The sequence below is a fragment of the Neoarius graeffei genome, chromosome 4 (assembly GCF_027579695.1).
Source record: "Neoarius graeffei isolate fNeoGra1 chromosome 4, fNeoGra1.pri, whole genome shotgun sequence".
NCBI lineage: Eukaryota > Metazoa > Chordata > Actinopteri > Siluriformes > Ariidae > Neoarius > Neoarius graeffei.
The window spans coordinates 83206570-83220198 of NC_083572.1; the positions used below are offsets into that span (position 1 = coordinate 83206570).

General features: G+C 41.6%; 1 protein-coding gene across 1 annotated transcript; it reads left to right on the forward strand.

Annotated features, from left to right (window-relative positions):
* The first annotated feature begins 1338 nt into the window (after positions 1–1338).
* ptmaa (prothymosin alpha a) lies at positions 1339–4993 on the forward strand. The gene is made up of 5 exons (XM_060919861.1): positions 1339–1512; positions 3805–3876; positions 4011–4101; positions 4222–4295; positions 4382–4993. The coding sequence occupies exons 1-5, from the start codon at positions 1468–1470 to the stop codon at positions 4418–4420; spliced, it is 321 nt and encodes a 106-aa protein (XP_060775844.1). The 5' UTR covers positions 1339–1467; the 3' UTR covers positions 4421–4993.
* The last annotated feature ends 8636 nt before the right edge of the window (positions 4994–13629 follow it).

Below are 13629 nucleotides of genomic sequence, written 5' to 3' on the forward strand. Positions count from 1 at the left end.
CTGTTAGTCCGCCATCTTGGTGAGGAACTTTTTTAGCTTCTTTTTCTTTTTTATTTGTCTGTGTTGTACGGACTTGTATACACTTAACACGGTGAGACGGTACAATGATAAGACGATCTCCACCAAACGGAAACGAGACGTGAGTCGTTTGAATCGGGTTAGTTTTCCTTCACGAGGCGTCTCGTCGTCCATTTTTGTTGTTGCAACAATAACGCGAAAGTGAGACGTTAAAAAAAAAACATGGACGCCGTCTTATAGATGGAGCATTTTTATTAAAACAGTAAGGCACAAAATGCCTTCTTGGATATTTTAGTCCTTCTCTCACTCTCGCTTTTATAAAGAAATAGTCGTTGTTTGTGTTTTGAACGTTATAGCTGCTGTTTTTTTTTACACCGGTCTCGGATCAGCTTCATCTCACCCAAAGCCTGCAGTGGCTATAATAAGAAAAACCGACAGAACTGTTCTGAGATCAGCGATTTCCGCCAACATGAAATATTTACATAGCCGTTAGCGCCTCGCGCAGATTTCAGTAACAGGGCGGAGCTAGCAAACATCAATCAAACAAAAAAAAAAAAAAAGGAGGTTTAACTAAAGCAGTCGTGCTAAAGTACTGCAACATTATCCTCTGATCTTTCAATATGTGACCTTGTTTATTATTCAGAGTTTATTATTATTATGATCACACACACTGCCATTTTTTATGTGTAACACTCAACACTCAGAGTGTAATGATCTTCTTACTGTTCAGAATAAATTAAGTTAAACAAACAAATAATCACGGGCTATTTATACTCTGAAGTTGCACTTTTGTCTACCTAAAACTTCACACCTTATGTAGATGTAGATGTAGGCTAATAACACATGCACAATAAATGCCGCGTTAGTAATACATAATTAACACGATTATAACAGTTTTCTTTTTCTGGTGGTAAACACAAGAACGACTTGTTAGGTCATCACCTCCCCTTTCTGTCTCAGAAGTGTACCCTATATAGGACTCGATCTAATTCTCTTTCTTCTTGAGGATGAGGTGAGGGAACTCATTTAAGCCTGAGTTATCAATCATAAGCAGTCAGGACAGGCGAGCAGCAATACAGTTACTATAGGCACATAAGTGACCCAGAAAGGTTGGTTTGTAAGCCCTGTAGAAATACTGTCCATTGTTCCAGTCGAGCGAATTAAACACACAGACTACGGACATCTCTTCATATCGACCAATCCGTGAGCACCGCCCGCCTCTTGACCCCGCCCACGTGTGCGGTACCCACCGCGTTATGCAACGCCCACTGCTCAACACCACCGCCTTCAGGCTCCGCCCCCTTCTCTATATTAAGCACTCCGCTGGCGGAGGAGTTTCGCCACAGGCACCAACTAAACCCTTCATTTTTTTTCCGAAGCGGGTCTTGGACATCCCTTTTCCATTATTTTATTCCGTGACCGGATCACAGTTTTCACGTTCGGACAGAAATGGCTGACACAAAAGTCGATACCAGCTCGGAAATATCCGCCAAGGTAGGATCAAAAAACAGAAAATAGGGAATAATAGTTATTATACAGGCTTTTATATATTATATATATACACATACATTCAGTGAGTGGGCTAGGGAATATTTAAAGGATGGATAATACAATCCGGATATAGCAATGAAACAAGGTTTTTGTTTAGAAATAATAGAAAGAACAGTCTTTATTGAAGTATATGTGAGGTTTTTTTTTTGCCATTGACGTGTCGTGGACGCATGTTTTCTTTCTGTAAAGACTTGTTTATGTTAATAGTGGTGTAATCAGATGGAGATGGGTTCTAAAGTTGGGTTTGCTTTCAGAAATCCTCCGGTTTTTGCAGCCCAGAGCTCTGCTCTTGTATTGTCCTATAATCTGGGTCTTTTGTTAGGCTACAGAAATGTTTCAGTTCCTCCTCTTTTTTTTTTTTTTTAGAAAAGTACCTTTCAACCTTGGATGGTCTATCACATCATCATCAACTTCCGTTTGAACAAGTGATCGAGTGTTTTTAGACGCCGCTTCGTGATTGATCGCCGGTCGCGCGCGCGCACACACACACACACACACACACACACGACGTTCTATTTCATTTTGCGGCTCCGTGTTGTTGCACTTCGCCTTGCCTGCGCTCCTACAGTATATGACAAGTTCACCCTGCACCCAGCGCTCCCTCAGTTTGGATGATGAATGATGCCACAAGACCAGAACGGGCTTTGCTTTGACTACATAATGCCATCCGTGCCAGCTCTGGAGAGAAATCGGTCGTATCCCGGACCCTTATAGCTGCTTTAATTTCTCCCCGCACCTCATAGAAATAATCTGACTCGGATTTGCGTTTGCGCGCCTGGGGATTTTATTCATGCATCCTGCTGCGTGACGCATTTCATTCCAAGTTCAGAATGTTATGAGGTCCATCGCGACAATAACCAGAGACATGACCGACCTGATTTGTGTGGGTTTTTTTTTTTTATTAGTATTTATTTATTTAAATTAAGATACCGGGCACGGTCGATTAGTCCACAGCTGCCTTCCTGCAGGTCGGGTTAAATTTGGGCTGCAGATGTTGCACTTCAGAGACATTTCATTTCATTTCATAAGCAGAAACCTGTCTGTGCAGGAATATTCCGCGGTTTGTCTGAGTTTCTAGAGCAAACAGCCACGCGGGATATGATCGGATGCAAGTCCGGTCCTCTCTGTGTCTCAAAGTTGGACCCTGGTGCATGGAGGGGGAAAAGCGCAAAGTTACAGATGATGAAGTGAAATAGTGCAGTTTGTCCTTGTGTGAGTCTGTTTGCAGGGCGAGCTGTCTGATCTACCACTGATCAACTGCACATCTGGAGATCAGTTTCCCGTTTCACTTGTGCGTGTGTGTGTGTGGTTTTTTTTTTTTTTTTTTTTTAATGTGTTTGGTTGTTTCTCCTCCACTGTGAGAATGTGGGCTGTGTAACCAACCACGGCGAGATTTATCCATCTGACTCACTAGGGTTTATAGCTGTGTGATTGAACCTACAAAGCGTTGGCATGTACTGTAACAGGGATGGTGTAAAGGAGGCGTAACTAACACTAAACGGCTTAAAGCCTTAGGATTACCACCTTAATTTATTAATACAAGAGATCTGGTGAGGACATGAGCCATTTCTGAAGGTGGGAACTTGTTATTGGTTTTATTACAGGTTACTGAGCAAAAAAAAAAAAAATGTTGGGTTTTTAAAAAAAAAATTTACACGTGGTGACTATATAAACTGTTTACTACATAGAGTAATGAGATCCATTATAAAGAGATTTGTTAAAACTAAAAATAAACACCGCAGAATAAAGAAAAAATGGGGGAAAGCCCTATAGGCTATATGCCTGTCGCTATTGTTCTCTCTCTCTCTCTCTCTCTCTCTCTCTGTCTCTCTCTCTCTGGTTAATCTATCCGAGCCTCTTTCTTTCTGGTTGTTCTTTCCAGCGTTTTCCTATTGGCTATGCTAAAATAATCCCCGCACTGCATTCTGGGAGTTGTAGTCTTGTTGTAGGCGTGTCTTCGCTCAGTCCTGTGATGTAGATCATTGACTTTGGACTACAGCTCATTGGCGCTCAGGACAGCCACGTATCAGATTACAACACTTCAGTGAGGTAGTCAAGTGGGCGGAGATTGAAAGGTTGAGCAGCCAATTGGCTTCGAGAGTCGAAGTTTAGCGGGATTTTTTTTTTAGGGTGGGGTGGTTGGTGGTTGGGGGGGGGCAAGCTATAACATGAACCCTGCAGCCCCCAGCATGAAAGCCAGTCGTGAAGTATAATGTATCCTATTTCACCTTATAGGACCTTAAAGAAAAAAAGTTGGTTGAAGAGGAAGCGGAAAATGGAAAGGACGCTCCAGCCAATGGGAACGCAGTAAGTTTTCTTTCATTTCTGTTTTTTTTTCTTCTTCTTCTTCTTATAGAATTTTTTTTTCAAACAGTTTCACGTTAATTCAGGCTCCACGTTAATACTTAACGACGAAATTAATAACGACACTGTTTCCTCAGGATAACGAGGAAAATGGGGATCAGGAAAATGAAGTAGAAGAGGAAGAGGAAGACGTTGGTGAGGAAGAGGACGAAGAAGATGATGGAGAGGGTGAGAAATTGCATCGTCCGTAGTGTCAGTGGAATTTAGTGCCTCTACTGCACAGCGTCTTTGCACAAAATTGTTGAATGGCAGCTTACATATCTAAACCCACCTGTCACAATGATGCAGGTGATGAAGATGAGGAGGAAGACGAGGCTGAGGGCGGAACAGGGAAGCGGGCAGCTGAAGATGATGACGATGAAGTAAGTGGGTTTGTTTGTCTCGTATGGTTTCACACAACCCAAAACATGCGCGGGGTATTTCTAACCCTGCACGACCCCGTTTTCAGGACGATGTCGAGACTAAGAAGCCGAAGACGGACGATTAAGAGGACGTCCCGCTGAACATCCTCCCAACCCTCCTCTCCTTAACTCGTCCTCTGGGGGAAGACAGAAATGTGGTCATCATCAAGTAGAGTTCAGCATCTGTGTACACACACCTAACTGCAAATTTTGTAGAAACAACCAAGACTTCAAAGCTCTACCTTCTTACAAAATACTTTAAAAGGAGAATTTGTTTGTATTTTTATTTACATTTTATATTTTTGTACATATTGTTAGGAGGTCAGCCATTTTTGACAGTGATCTCTGGTTACCAAACGGTGCTTTGAAGTTGAAGCCTCTCTATGAAATAGATTTTACTTGTGGTCTGACCATGTCATGTTATCTCAACTGAAATTGTAAAAAAGGAAAAAAAAATCGAAAGCCGTTTAATTCAAAGCATTCCAGTACTTTGTGTATGTACTTCAGTTGTACCATACGTAGTTGGTTTGTATGAGATGGCAAGGCTGAAGAAAAGAGTTTTCTTTTCTTGCTTGTCTATTAAATTGCTATCTATTGTGGCCTGTTTGATGTATGTGTGAAATTGTTGTGCGACAATAAACCGAAATTTTATTTTGTGAGTTCCTAATTTATTTTCTCTAGTTTTTTTGTTTGTTTGTTTTTGGGTTGTTTTTTTTTTTTTTTTTTTACTTTTTACAGGAGCTTTTAATGTCGCAGGTGTGGAGACTCATGACCAAGCATCATTTTCAGATATGCACTTCACATATTTCAGAAATATGTCACAGGGAAATGTACGTCAATGTAAATTATTCATGCCTTAAAACCTCAAGATCCGGTATAAATTATATTGAATTAAATAAATTTGGCTGTGTGAATTCTTCCACTTATGGACACTTTATTTCTTGGAGTTTCAGCTTTGTGTAGAAATTTGTTTCCTGCACACAATATTGAGTTTTTTTTATATATATATATATATATATATATATATATATATATATATATATATATATATATATAATTTTTTTTTTCTTTTCCCCCTCTCTGTTGTGCAGTAGTGCCCTGTTCTGCTCCTGAGGGGGTGCTATAGAGCACAATGTAATACCTCCCCTGTGTTTTTCACACTTGATTACTCTCTTCAGTGTATAATCAAGCACTTCATGAGTTGGCAGGCTTGACCGAATATTGTTTTTCACTCATCTAAAAGGCTCTCATAATATAAATTATTTACAGGGTTCCTGTAATTTAAAGCAAACATTTTACAAAAACAATTATTTTCTATTTCATATTTGTAATCTGGTGAAACTCATATAATTAGATCTTGTGAATTCATTCAATACGATGAGTTTACACTGAGATTCTATCAAAATTTGACAGAAAAACCTTTAATAGCTCAAACACAGCTGGATTACTCACACTTAGTGAGATGAACATTTGGAAAATAGGAGTAAGTAGCAGAGAAAGACAAAAAATCAAAGAAAGTGTGACTTGCCAGCCTTGTTATGATAGCAGTTTTGCATGATCTCAATCTTTTTAATTGCTTGTTCAGTGCTTTTAACAGTAGACATTGTCACTATGCTGTTTTATTGAAATTCAGATGTACACCCAATGAGCAAACTGGACGATACAACGGCAAAGAAAAAGACAAGGTGAGGAAGAAACTTTGAGAGGAACATGGAGCCAATCCTCTTCTGGGTCACACCTCATTAGAGTAAGCAGTCAAGTAGTGCAAAGACAAAAAGTGTGAAATGCGTTGGACATCACATGATGTTAGGTACAGTATGAGCCAAATGTGAAGAAGCATCTTGAGATCAATGAGCAAACTAATTAACCGAAAACATAAAATTCACTGTTTTTGGTAGGTCACAGTAACGGCTACTAATGACATGTTTATAACATGTTAATAAACTATAAATGTAACTCATGTCTTGTAGTTGCACAATTACATTTATTATTATTATGACAATAATAATAATTCCGGTTTCCTCTACAGTCCAAATACATGCGGATTAGGTCAACTGGCTACTCAAACTTGCCCATAGGTGTGAATGTAAATCATTGTTCGTCTCTGTGTTAATCTTGAGATAGATTAGGGTGAACCCCACCTCTCACCCAAAGTCAGCTGGGATTGGCTCCAGGCTCCTATACAACCCTGACTGACAAGCGGGATAGATCTCATCTCATCTCATTATCTCTAGCCGCTTTATCCTGTTCTACAGGGTCGCAGGCGAGCTGGAGCCTACGGTTGAAAGGCAGGGTACACCCTGGACAAGTCGCCAGGTCATCACAGGGCTGACACATAGACACAGACAACCATTCACACTCACATTCACACCTACGGTCAATTTAGAGTCACCAGTTAACCTAACCTGCATGTCTTTGGACTGTGGGGGAAACCGGAGCACCCGGAGGAAACCCACACGGACACGGGGAGAACATGCAAACTCCACACAGAAAGGTCCTCGCCGGCCCCGGGGCTCGAACCCGGACCTTCTTTCTGTGAGGCGACAGCGCTAACCACTACACCACCGTGACGCCTATTATTATTATTATTATTATTATCTCATCTCATCTCATCTCATTATCTCTAGCCGCTTTATCCTTCTACAGGGTTGCAGGCAAGCTGGAGCCTATCCCAGCTGACTACGGGCGAAAGGCGGGGTGCACCCTGGACAAGTCGCCAGGTCATCACAGGGCTGACACATAGACACAGACAACCATTCACACTCACATTCACACCTACGGTCAATTTAGAGTCACCAGTTAACCTAACCTGCATGTCTTTGGACTGTGGGGAAACCGGAGCACCCGGAGGAAACCCACGCAGACACGGGGAGAACATGCAAACTCCGCACAGAAAGGCCCTCGCCGACCACGGGGCTCGAACCCGGACCTTCTTGCTGTGAGGCGACAGCGCTAACCACTACACCACCATGCCGCCTATTATTATTATTATCTCATCTCATCTCATCTCATCTCATTATCTCTAGCCGCTTTATCCTTCTACAGGGTCGCAGGCAAGCTGGAGCCTATCCCAGCTGACTACGGGCGAAAGGCGGGGTACACCCTGGACAAGTCGCCAGGTCATCACAGGGCTGACACATAGACACAGACAACCATTCACACTCATATTCACACCTACGGTCAATTTAGAGTCACCAGTTAACCTAACCTGCATGTCTTTGGACTGTGGGGGAAACCGGAGCACCCGGAGGAAACCCATGCGGACATGGGGAGAACATGCAAACTCCGCACAGAAAGGCCCTCGCCGACCACGGGGCTCGAACCCGGACCTTCTTGCTGTGAGGCGACAGCGCTAACCACTACACCACCGTGCCGCCTATTATTATTATTATTATTGACCTGTTTATCATTGCACACTGCAATATTATCATAGTTGAACCCCAAACCATAGTCAGGACAGGAACATGTGAGCAAACAAAAGTAAGTTGGTTTTGTATTTGCGGTGAAGTAAGAGCAAATCTTTAAAAAAAAAAAAAGAGCCCATATTTGGTACTTTGGATTGAGCTTCACTTTATAATACGGTCATACAGGGACAACCTTTAAAGTGCATATCACAAGTAAATTCAGGAGTAAGATCAATGTAATTCTCCTATTTTATATTAAACTTTGGTCAAATATCTGTAACATTTTGCATTTTGTGCAATTTTTTTACCTTGCGCAATAACAGAAAAATTCAGTTGAAATCAAGCCATTTGAGGCGAATTGGTCCGCCTCTGAAAAAACTTGGCATTTGAATTTCCCGGCAAACATTGATTTTCGTGACATCACGTGTGGGACGCCTCCTTCTGAATCCTACGTCAGCGCTGGTTTGTTTATGAGAAAACAACCTGGTGGTTTTCTGCAAATTTCTTCAACGTTATCACGTAATTATTAAAATGGTTAACAGATGTAGCGTAGGAGGGTGTAGCAACACCAATCATGATGGGATTAGTACTCATCATTTTCCAAAAGACCGGACAATGAGAGAGAAATGGGAGCGCTTCTTGCGAGGCACCCGGAAAAATTGGCTACATGCTACAGACTACAGCATTATTTGCGGTGCTCACTTCACAAGGCTCGACGACTTTGAGAACCATTTGCAGTGGGAAATGGGCTTCCCGACGCAACTTGATCTGAAAAAAGATGCAGTTCCATCCAGCGCTCAGGTGACAATTCCATATTTCAATGCAAAATCGCTAGCTGCTAAACTTGGTCTAAACAGGCTGTGCACTGAAACCATGCAAAGCTCTTGCAGCCTGCTGGCGCTTCCACAGATGACGTCACGAATCTGGCTCCAGACTCCCTTGGGATTTTTCCAGACGCGTTTTGTTATTTTATTTTTTTCTGCTGTAGACAGATGGCCTTGTGCAAAATTACCCTTCTGGATGAGTGTGTAAAGGGACATTCTTTCATATTAAAAAAACCCCGAAATTAGTCCAGGCTTCCCTCAGAGGGACAACTGAAGAACCATTAACAGTTCTTGGGGTTTACCTATCATTGTGGTCCTTAACAGATGGAACTGTAATCAACTGTAATTGTTGTCTTTCACTGACCAGTAGGTTAATACTGATGAGAGTCCTGTAATTTGACGGATCACCTTCTGGTGGTCATTTTACCCATGTACCAGTGTCGTAGTCGAGTCATTAAACCTAGAGTCCGAGTCCAGTCTTGAGTCTCCAGTGTTCAAGTCCAAGTCAAGTCCAAGTCATTAAAAAAAAATTCGAGTTGCGTCTGAGTCCAACACTCCAACTGCACCATTTGACGGTGGCTGTTTCAGCGCCATTAACATTAGTTTGTTCCTGAACATGACGTACCGTATGAACAGGTGAACGTGCATTCTCTTTGTCGGGGAGTGTGAAGTATTCTGTCAGAGATGGTTGGGAGACAGATGTAAGTGCAGAAGGTGTGTTTATTAATACAAGTGAAGACAGGTAAACAATCGGCAGGCAAATCGTAAAACGGTGAAACAGGCAATAGGTCGAGCGAGGCACAAACAGGCTATCGTAGACTCGGTAGAACCAAAGACAAGAAACAGGAAAGCAGGGATCAGGAAACCAAACAAGGAAATAAGGCTTGGTAATGTGTCAGCAATGCACCTCAATACTTCGCAAAGTAAGTGTGTTTTTCACAGTCTTTATATAGGTGCAATGATTGCGCCTTAATCCTGTGCACGTGCAAGTCGTTTACAGTGCGTGCAAGAGAGTCTGCTTGGCACGCACACTGTCCGGAGCGCACGCGAGAGTCTATCTGATGCACTCGCCAAGGCGCGCAGGTGTGACACTCTTGCACGAAATTAGTACAAAATTAATGTCGATATAAATATAAATATCTTATGCCAATTTATTATGGCATGTTACAAAAAAATGAAGAAAAAAATCAGAGTCCTCGTCTCCAATTTACGAGTCTGAATGCAGTTAATGAACGAGTCCGAGTTCAAGTCCGAGCCATCAGTGCTCAAGTCCAAGTCAAGTCATGAGTCCTTAAAACTAGGGCACAAGTCAGACTCGAGTACCACAAGCCTGTGCTGTACAATCATGACTGAATTTATCCTTTATTTCATGCTAAAGGAACTCAATGTATGTGGAATAAATAGGCAATATTTTACTGCACACGTTTAAATTATCTGGGCGGCACGGTGGTGTAGTGGTTAGCGCTGTCGCCTCACAGCAAGAAGGTCCGGGTTTGAGCCCCGTGGCCGGCGAGGGCCTTTCTGTGTGGAGTTTGCATGTTCTCCCCGTGTCCGCGTGGGTTTCCTCCGGGTGCTCCGGTTTCCCTCACAGTCCAAAGACATGCAGGTTAGGTTAACTGGTGACTCTAAATTGACCGTAGGTGTGAATGTGAGTGTGAATGGTTGTCTGTGTCTATGTGTCAGCCCTGTGATGACCTGGCGACTTGTCCAGGGTGTACCCCGCCTTTCGCCCGTAGTCAGCTGGGATAGGCTCCAGCTTGCCTGCGACCCTGTAGAACAGGATAAAGCGGCTACAGATAATGAGATGAATGAGATGACGTTTAAATTATGAACTGGCAGTGGCGTGCGGGGGGGGTTTGGGGCTCCTGCTGTAATGGACTGAATGTGGGCAGTCACAACAGGAATAATGCCACAAATTGGATTTTCCTGAACAGAAATGAACTTCTCTTTTATCAGGCATCAAAACCACTTGAAACTTCTTCTTGCTTCTACACAGGGAGCGACAAAGGGCTTTTGTTTCCAAAGCTTAAAAACTAAATGCATAACTCTTCAACTCCTCCTATACCCCTGTGGTCTTTCTTAAGCCTTCCTGAGACGTGCCAAATCATTCTTCTTTAAAGCATGTCAAGAAGAACAAATTGCCATTTGATTGAATTGACCAGGACAAGACGATTACTAAAGATGAATGCATAAATTATGAAAGTTAAAACAGATGCAGATGTTGCTGTCAACCACTTCGATCTGTAAAGATAGTTCAGTGGCATGACACAGTGAACGCAGAAATGTGATTAATAATACTAAAAGTCAACATAAAAAGGATTAATACTATTGCATGAGTATGTGTGCAAGAAAGATTTTCAGTTGACTGTCTCTGCAGCTCTCTCTTGTGGTGAGCATCGCTGGTATTCAGAAATACTTGACCACCTCTGATGCGTCCTTGGCCAATAAGGACATAAGGAAAAGGTTGTTGCAGTGATTGTTATATCATGAAATCATGCCTTTTAATTCGGCTGACAGTACAAATCAAACATTTGCACACACACTTACTCATTCATAGTAATGTGCAAACTTTTGACCGGGACTGGAAGTGCTTCCAAGTAGCAAGGAATAGATTTAGAAGAACTTATTACACATTCCTGATTTTCTGTCCTGTAGAAATCAGTGGACTTGCATGATCAGGAAGTTCAATAAGAATGAAAAGGGATTAATAGGTTTGATCAGTGTGTTATTATGTGTTTAGACTTTGTCATTAAGGCTTTGTATTAGACATGCAAAAATAGGTTAAGATAAGGGGAGATAAGATCATTAACAGTTATTCCACGAAATCGAGTCGTACATGAGCTGACAGCTATAAACCATGTACGACGAGATTGAGTGGAATCAGTTTTATTCTATCCACATTCACTGGATTTTGAGAAACGGAGCATTTTTATTTTAATTTTTTGCAAATTCGATAAATAAAAACTTTATACAAAACATCCGACAATCATTTCTGCTTAGAATGAAAACAAACTGGCGAAATGACTAACAATTTGTGAAAAATGCTATAATAATAATTCTTGAAAAAAAAGACATTCTTACCATGAAATACTTTTATTCCATATTTTGTTGCTTTTTTGTATTTTGGGGGGGTTTTGTTTTTAAGTAGAGTTTTTATTTCATCCTCGGTTGGTTCAGCAACATGCTCTGCCATTTTGTTTTTCTCTACTCACGGTATATGAGCTGATAGCCTAGTAGTAGAGTAGCCAATCAGATTGCGCGATTGCTCATATCCAGTGAATGTGGATAGAATAGGATAAGCTATTTCTTTAATGATCCCCATGAGGGGAAATTCAGGTCTTGCAGCAGCTCAAGGGAAGCCATGGCCAAATGGTTAGAGAACCAGACCAAAAGGTTGCTGGTTCGAGTCCCTGGACCAGCAGGACTGGCTCAAGTGCCCTTGAGCAAGGCACCTAACCCCCAACTGCTCCAGCAAGAATGGTGGCGTACCTTGTGTCTGATTAGCTAAAGAAAAACTGACGATGTGATTATCAGTTCGGGCAAGAACCCGGCCATAACTATTAACTAACTAAGCAGCTCAAGTAAAATAATTAAAAAAAAGAATAAAATATAATAGAATAAAGACAGATATAATATATTATCTCTAGCCGCTTTATCCTTCTACAGGGTCGCAGGCAAGCTGGAGCCTATCCCAGCTGACTATGGGCGAAAGGCGGGGTACACCCTGGACAAGTCACCAGGTCATCACAGGGCCGACACATAGACACAGACAACCATTCACACTCACATTCACACCTACGGTCAATTTAGAGTCACCAGTTAACCTAACCTGCATGTCTTTGGACTGTGGGAGAAACCGGAGCACCCGGAGGAAACCCACACGGACACGGGGAGAACATGCAAACTCCGCACAGAAAGGCCCTCGCCGGCCACAGGGCTCGAACCCAGGACCTTCTTGCTGTGAGGCGACAGTGCTAACCACTACACCACTGTGCCACCATAATATATTATATCTAATAAATAGATATATAATAGAATAAATATAATAGAATAAGGACAGAGCTAAATAAGGGCAATTGTTCACAAAAGACAGCAACAAACAACAAGAATTGGTAGTGGTGTGCATAAACTAGTGGTGTAATGTAAAGATTTAAAGTTTTAAAGGAGAACCGAAGGCAATTTTTTAAAATCAAAATTCTATTTAGTTCATTTTATTAAATATAGGAACGCATTTTTGATAGCTATTTTGTCACTGCTATAGCAAGTTATGAGTGTTTGAAATATGCTATGTAATATATATCAGTCCATATGCCAAAGCAATGGCCGTAAACGAGATTCGTTGAGACCTGTGCGAGACATCGTAGGACGGAAGTAAAACGTACAGCGGAAATCAAAGTGACCAACATCTGCCAACGTTGTCAGAAGACGCGCGCGCCCTCTTTCGAATGCTGATGTAATCAAGCCGGAAGTTTTGTTTGGTTTGATAGCAATCAGGAAAGTTTGAAAAAAGTAGGCAGTAATCGTCATTTAAACTCGTTTTTGTGCAATATTTCGTTTGGGAAACAGTTTTCAAAATGGCGGCACTGACACCTGGCTGACACTTCACGTTTCGAAGTCTCGCATAAGTCTCGTGAAGATTGTGTAGATAAGTGACGCCTGCCATGGACCAAACGAACTAAATTCAACATGACTAAAAACCGAAGAGGCCGATAAGTATAATATTTCATTGCAATTAGTTGCCAATATGAGTTATGATATAAGGTTACTAAAACTGAAAACGTAATTGAATAACACGTTAATTAAGAAATAAAGCAAGTTTAAAAATGACTTCAGTTCTCCTTTAAAGACTTACAGTATCTTCATAAAATTTATCTTTAGATACAGTATTGAACTCAGTTTCTATTACGTTGCTATCTGTGTAAGAGCATTAAACAAAACAGCAATAGATCCATCCATCCATCCATCTTGGCATATCACTACAGTGATGTGGCCGCTCTCACGGCTTCAGCCATTAAAGTGTCTAGGGAACATTACAGTAGTGGTTTCCCGTTGCCTTCTACTGGATTA